At 46.0% G+C, this 6,814-nt stretch overlaps 2 protein-coding genes across 2 annotated transcripts in view; one reads left to right on the top strand and one right to left on the bottom strand.

The window, feature by feature from the left end:
• LOC139638103 (8-oxo-dGDP phosphatase NUDT18-like) overlaps positions 1–2,392 on the bottom strand; it is a 9,246-nt gene extending 6,854 nt beyond the window's left edge. Inside the window, exons 1-2 of the mRNA XM_071512135.1 lie at positions 2,339–2,392; positions 461–630 (exon numbers count right to left, since the gene is read on the bottom strand). Coding sequence (XP_071368236.1) covers positions 461–628 — 168 coding nt within the window. The 5' untranslated portion in view covers positions 629–630; positions 2,339–2,392. The remainder of the gene's footprint in view (positions 1–460; positions 631–2,338) is intronic.
• Positions 2,393–4,399: 2,007 nt separating this feature from the next.
• Positions 4,400–4,686, top strand: LOC139638104 (succinate dehydrogenase assembly factor 1, mitochondrial-like). Its single transcript, XM_071512136.1, has one exon. The coding sequence runs from the start codon at positions 4,420–4,422 to the stop codon at positions 4,666–4,668; it is 249 nt and encodes an 82-aa protein (XP_071368237.1). The 5' UTR covers positions 4,400–4,419; the 3' UTR covers positions 4,669–4,686.
• The last annotated feature ends 2,128 nt before the right edge of the window (positions 4,687–6,814 follow it).

Below are 6,814 nucleotides of genomic sequence, written 5' to 3'. Positions count from 1 at the left end.
GACACTCAGACTGAACTCGGACTGAACTCGGACTGAACTCGGACTGAACTCGGACTGAACTCGGACTGAACTCGGACTGAACTCAGACTGAACTCGGACTAAACTCAGACACTCAGACTGAACTCGGACTGAACTCGGACTGAACTCGGACTAAACTCAGACTGAACTCAGACTGAACTCAGACTGAACTCAGACTGAACTCAGACTGAACTCAGACTGAACTCAGACTAAACTCAGACTAAACTCAGACACTCAGACTAAACTCAGACTGAACTCAGACTGAACTCAGACTGAACTCAGACTGAACTCAGACTAAACTCAGACTGAACTCAGACACTCAGACTAAACTCAGACTAAACTCAGACTAAACTCAGACTAAACTCAGACTGAACTCAGACTAAACTCAGACTGAACTCGGACTAAACTCAGACTAAACTCAGACCCGGTGTAAACCTGCTACCTTGTCGTTGAAGATGACGCCGCAGACGATGTAGGTGACGGTCTTCCTCAGAGCGACCGGCCGGCCCTGGTCTGACCCCACGTCCACCGCCGTGACCTCTGACCCCTGGCCGCTCAGCAGCCGCTCCAGCTGCCGCTCCACCTCCCTCTCCTCCTCCCTCTCCTCCATCGCTGCCGAGCGCAGACACACAGGACGGACACGGCATGTCATCTAAACATCACAGGTTCGATCTCTGCAGCAGCCAATCAATTAAAAAATTCCATACTTTTTCCAGACCTTGACTTGTTTTGAAGATTTTGTCTGGTGTTCAATATGATTTACGCAGATAGACATCTTGCCCCTGCTAACTAGGTCATATCACTGTATAGATGAAGATTGTTCTTCACAGAGACAAATATCAGAATATGTGAGATGATTGGCAGGGTTCCTACACGGTTTAGAATTCCATATTTTTCCCAGACCCTATGTTCTTGACCGGATTTGATTTTGGTGGGTATTTGATATAATGCATGCTGACAGCGGCTGGGTAATAAGAGCGTCCCTCTATCTGAACATTATTCTTCACATCAACACAAACTGTGGACTCAAAGTGGCTCCACAACAACATAAAAGCTAGAATTATGTGTGTATCGGACCTGAACCGCAACATTTTCCATACTTTTCCAGACATTTTTTTCAAATTCCCAAACTATTCAAGACCTGGAAATGATCAAATTGAACTGGTGTGATGGATGTGCTTCAGCAGCTTAGTGGAAGCAGCAGTGTTACCAACAGGCTGAGCAGTCAGTGTCTGAGTCAGAGGCAGCAGACTGACTCAGACAGCTGGCAGAGACCAGAGGGGGGAAATCTGATCTCAGAAGCTTCCGGTATTTTTCTAATATTTCTGACATTCTGAAACACGATAACACGATAACATGATAACACGATAACACCGAACCTTCAGCTGTCTGACCGGCTGGGCTGACCGTCCACCTGCTGCTGCTTCCTAACCCCGCAGCTGTACTGTATCCCTTAAGAAAACCAACAGAACCCTGATCTGTGCTCTCTCCCATGCTCAGTAATCCTTTTAATGTGAATTCCTGCAGCCCTAATTCCCTCAGATTATTCCTCATCACCTCTCTCTGTGTCCCATACCCTCTACACCTCCACTGACTCCTCCTCCTCCTCCTCCTCCTCCTCCTCACCTCCCTCACACTCCTGTCTGGTGTTTCCTGACCATTTTCACTGTTTTGTTTAGTGCACAGTGTCCCGACCTTCACCTTGTCAGCACAGTTTCCTCTCTCCTGTGTCCACTACCCAGCCTAGTAACTTTGACACTCTTTTGAATTTGATCTAGATGCCTCCCTTCCTCCTCTCTGTCCCTCCTTTCTTGCCACATTTGGTTGTTTTTTTCCCAGATTACACATATAACCTCTGCTTTACTGATACTAATTTGCATTTCTATATTTCCTTTCTCTAAAGCCGTCTTAGCCAACTCATCCCCCCTCTCATCCCCCCTCACCCCTACATGCTGGAACCCACAGAAACTTCACCTGACCTCCCTGATTTGTTATTCTTGACCGACTGAAGGATTCATCTCGCACATCTTGACGGCTGTTTGAACGGAAAGACCTTAAACCTGCTGGCTGAGGATGAATCTGAGCATACCAACACCTTATCTAGTCTACTTTCCTCCACCCATCGTAGTGCAACCAACACTGCCAACATCTCCACTGTGTAAACCCCTCGGTAACTTCCTGGATGTTCTTCTGTTGATTCCTTTAGCTCGTGCTGCCGCCCCACATCCTGTCACTCTGTCTCAGGTTCTTTAGCACAATCCGTAGAAATCTGTGTAAAATCACTATTCTCTTTCATTACATGATAGTTGAATGCACTTACCAAATCAATTTGATCTATTATCTGCTGCTGCTGACCGGCTTGTTTTGACATTTGACACCTTGAAGCAACCAGGAAGTACAGAGTCACATCCGGTCCGTGATTTTCAAAATAAAAGCGTAAATGTATAAACGTAACATATGCTGCATTCGGGTAATCCTCATAAGATGGTAACTTTAATTAAGAAGTCAGTAAATATGTTGACACCAGGTTGACACGTGATGATTCCTAACGCGTGACTTTTTTCACAGATTTGAACCAGACAGAAAACAGCTGATTCCCAACACGTCAGACGGTCTCTCAGTCTGAACTAGCAGCCAGTTACTTACTTCGTGTTTCTCTGGTCTAAAGTCACATGAGAACAGCTTTTCGTGTAGTTTGTGAACTTTACGACTTTCCGAGGCTCCTGAACGCATCATTCAGCTCTTGTGTAAAGCTTAACCGGAAGTCAGGCTTCTCCAATTGTCATCGCGATAATGTGTAAAAACAAATGGGACTGGGTTAAAAAAGACTGACATGCGCTCCAGGGCTTTTCATATGCTTGAAAGGGTCTAATGTGTCTTAGTTTACTACAGAGTCCTAAAGACATCGTCTGTTTCCACTTCTGTAGGCTATTTGAAATTTCTCCGCATTCGTCAATAACGGTTTTATTTTGAAGGCCCTGATCGGAAGTGGTATTTTGTCAAGCTTTACACTCGTGTCAGAACGTGATGTAAGGTCTTGCAGGCTGCTAACTGGCACGAGCTAGCTGTGTAACTCTAAACTAGATATTAGTGTTTCGGTCCAGTGTTTAGAAGAGGATTTATCAACTGACCGATCCACAGTTTGACTGACAGGAGAGAGGAGCTGAGCAGCAGCGGTCAGTTAACAACTGACAGACAGACAGGCAGACAACTGACAGGCAGACAGACAGACAACAGACAGACAGACAGGTAACCGTTTTGTTCCTTAACCATTTAACTCTCCAGTCTGTTCATTGTGTTTCTGTAGCAGCTTCAGACTGAAGCTCTTTATGTTTCTGACTCTGCTGTTTAAACGCGTTTGACTGCAGCTGGAATATAGAATACTACTACTGTAACTATCACTACTACTACTACTACTACTACTATTACTGCTACTACTACTACTACTGTAACTATTACTACTACTACTACTACTACTACTGTAACCATTACTACTACTACTACTACTACTGTAACTATTACTGCTACTACTACTACTACTGTAACTATTACTGCTAGTACTACTGTAACTATTACTGCTACTACTACTACTACTGTAACTATTACTGCTACTACTACTACTACTGCTAGTAGCCTACTACTAGTACAGCCACTACTACTACTGCTGATATTGCTACCGTTACTATATTTATTCATCAAGAAGAGAGAACTATTTGAAGTTAATCTGGTATGAAGTGCTGGACAGAGAGACAGACAGGTTGTTTTTCAGAGCAGACAGACAGGCTGATTCCCAAACAGTGACTTTATACTGCTGCTTTTCTGGAAATCATTCTTAAAGTTTCAACTCTCCTTGTGTTTCTCCTGCAGAGCAGATCCAGGATCAGGATCGGTGTTTTGTCACCTGAAAACGTCCACGGGACTTCCTGTATATCAGCCAATCACAGCTCCTCCTGCACCTGCGTCCCTCCACCGAGACGCCATCAGAGGAGGAGGAGACGACGGGATCACAGCTGTTTTTATTCCAAACATCGCAGAAACAGAAAAGCAGAAACAGTAGAAAGAGAAGAACAGAGCGAACTGGAGCATCTGCTGCGTTCAGGGTCCGCTGCGTTCAGGGTCCGCTGCGTTCAGGGTCCGCTGCGTTCAGGGTCCGCTGCGTTCAGGGTCCGCTGCGTTCCTGTGTAAAAGCCCACTGAGCTTCCAGACTACATGATTTTGTCTTAACCTCTGATGCAGCAGGTTTTCCATCAGCTCCGGCCTTCAGCTACATGCTGCTTGTAATTCTGTCAATTCCACAAACTGATTTCCAGCTCGGCGCTTCATCAGTTTTTCTCTGTTCTGAAAACAAATTCCTCAGCTGAGAGTCAGATTTGTCCGGTGCGGTTCGGTCCGGTGCGGCGGATGGCGCGGCACAGCAAGCTGCAGCTCCAGGTCCTGGCTCTGTACCGGGACTTCCTGCGGGCCGGTCGGGCCAAACCCGGCTTCGTCCCCCGGATCCGAGACGAGTTCCGGGAAAACGCTCGGATCAAGAAGACGGACGTGATGCACATCGAGTATCTGTACCGCCGAGGACAGAGACAGCTGGAGCAGCTGAGGGACACAAACACCAAGCAGCTGGGATCCTTCTCCAAACCCAAAGACCAGAGCTGACCGGGAGGGGGGGGGGGGCCCGAGGCACAGGACTAGGACTCGAGACAGGTGACTAGGACTTGAGTCGAGTGATTTGGACTCGAGAGAAATGACTTGAATTTGACTCATAGTTTGACTTGCTTGAGACTTGACTTGATGCATGAAGAGAAGACTTGAGACTGGACTTAGCTCCAGGCCTTCAGCCTTCACACCACCAGACACCCAGTGACTTTGAGCCTGACCTTGCTGGGCTGGGCAGGTTATGGCTGCAGTTGTGCCGATGCAACGCAGACTATGATGGAATCTCGTAGTGGAGTTCCAGCTCATCCAGACGGTTACTGAACGGGTGCAGAGTGACCAGAGGATCAGGATCCAGGGACCCAGCTGGAGTCAGAGCTTCACAGAGCTTCTACATCTAGACATGTCAACATCTCAGAAAACATGTTTTAGTTCTCACAGCAGCTGCAGACGCTCCTGCTGCTGTTTACGTTGTCGTAAAAGATGACCCTTTCCAGTTCTAGTTCATTTCAAGTCCATTTATTAATAACACAACAAAATGATGTCACACATTATGCGTGAGTGTGGAGTAGGTGCCGGGACACATGGACAGACGGAACCTCGATCGCTTGCTGTAAGGAGTCGTAGTTAACTTAGAAATTTCCCTCCAAGATTCCATCGTTGTAGTTGTATGTTATATTGTATATTGTATTATAAATTGTATTGTAGTGTACATTGTGTAATGTACGGATTGTATTTATTGCGTATTGTAGTTCTTATATTTTGTACTGTATTGAGTAAAAACAGGACAATTACAGTTACTACATTTCAAGATATAACTTGTAAGCCTAATTCTGGGGAGAGTAGGCAACAGAAATATATGGTCAATCTGTCCTTTCATTGTCCCATACCAAAATGCTTATACAATTTCACTCATATTTCAAGTTCACTCAGCAATCACTGACTGACCCAAGGGTGGAGCTACATCACTGGTGGGACGACATGTTTACTGTTTGCTTGTTATTGAGGCTTTGATTAAAATTGTCTCTCAGCACGGACACACCGCCACTGTCATTTGCGCCGTGTCATTTGCGATGAATTATGGTCATTGTAGTTCACTAGCAAGCTTTCAGCACTTGGCAGCATTAAATCTTGATTGTTTGAAAACCACATCAGTGAGAACCGCCAGCTTCATGCATCACAGCACCGAAATGAACCCAAAACAAAAATGTACTTGTTGGGCTGTTGGGGCGGACAGGAAACGCATCACAACTGAACTCCTGAGCGTTTTGAACATCACAGATTGAGATCTAAAGCTGGAAGAGGATCTGAGGGTTTTTTTCTGTTTAAAGTTTGACTCCGGCCATTTTCGATCCTCTTTTCCCCTTTTTCAATTCTGACCAAAATCTCCCCAGTTGTCTCTCTGAGCTGCTGACGTCTCTCTCGCCTGGCTGCGTCTCTCCAGTCCGGTCCTAACGGGCCAGCGGACGCTCCAAAAATCAATCCCAAGAGCAGCCGAGTCAGTGTAGAGACGGGACAGGCGGGGGGGTCGAGGTCATGTGATCAGGGTGATGAGCCAGACGGACTCTGCTTTTAGTTTGCTGTTGTATGGAATGAAACATTACAGCTTCAGTGTTTTCAGTGTTTTCAGACGGACAGCAATGTGGACAACGCCGATGAGGCAGAGACGTCTGCAGGCGCTAGAGCACCAAGTCCACCGGCAGGGAGAAACACAGCGCTGGTCTGAAAGAGGAGAGACCAGCAGTCAGACACACACACACACACACACACACTCAGAGAGACATACTGAGCCTGATCTGCTGTCTAAGCTAAGGTAGGAGAAGACGCTGCTAGGGTCACATGACAGTGAGAATAAACCGTTTTCATTTGAGGTCATTCAGCCTCAAATGAAAAGTAATTCCGCCATGTTTGTTTTTGTTCTATCCAATCCAATGTGTTAGAGTAGACTTAGAGGAAAATAATTACAACTATCCCTTAATATGGTTTAAGCTTGAAGTCCAGTTGATGTAAATCAAGTCTCCACTTTGGAGCCAGGCTCTTAAAAAATATAATGTGGCTCCTGACCAGCAGTGTAAGTTTGCTGCTCTAATGTAAGCCATCACACCCTACAGTCAGAGATGGACTGGGATCAAAAATTGGCTCTGGACTT

The sequence above is a fragment of the Centroberyx affinis genome, unplaced genomic scaffold (genome assembly GCF_046629955.1).
Source record: "Centroberyx affinis isolate AG114_WGS23_722 - 3 ecotype Tasmania unplaced genomic scaffold, CSIRO-AGI_Caff_v1 ptg006111l_1, whole genome shotgun sequence".
Lineage (NCBI taxonomy): Eukaryota > Metazoa > Chordata > Actinopteri > Beryciformes > Berycidae > Centroberyx > Centroberyx affinis.
Note: the sequence above shows the minus strand (reverse complement) of the source record. Positions and strands in the feature narration are given on the sequence as shown.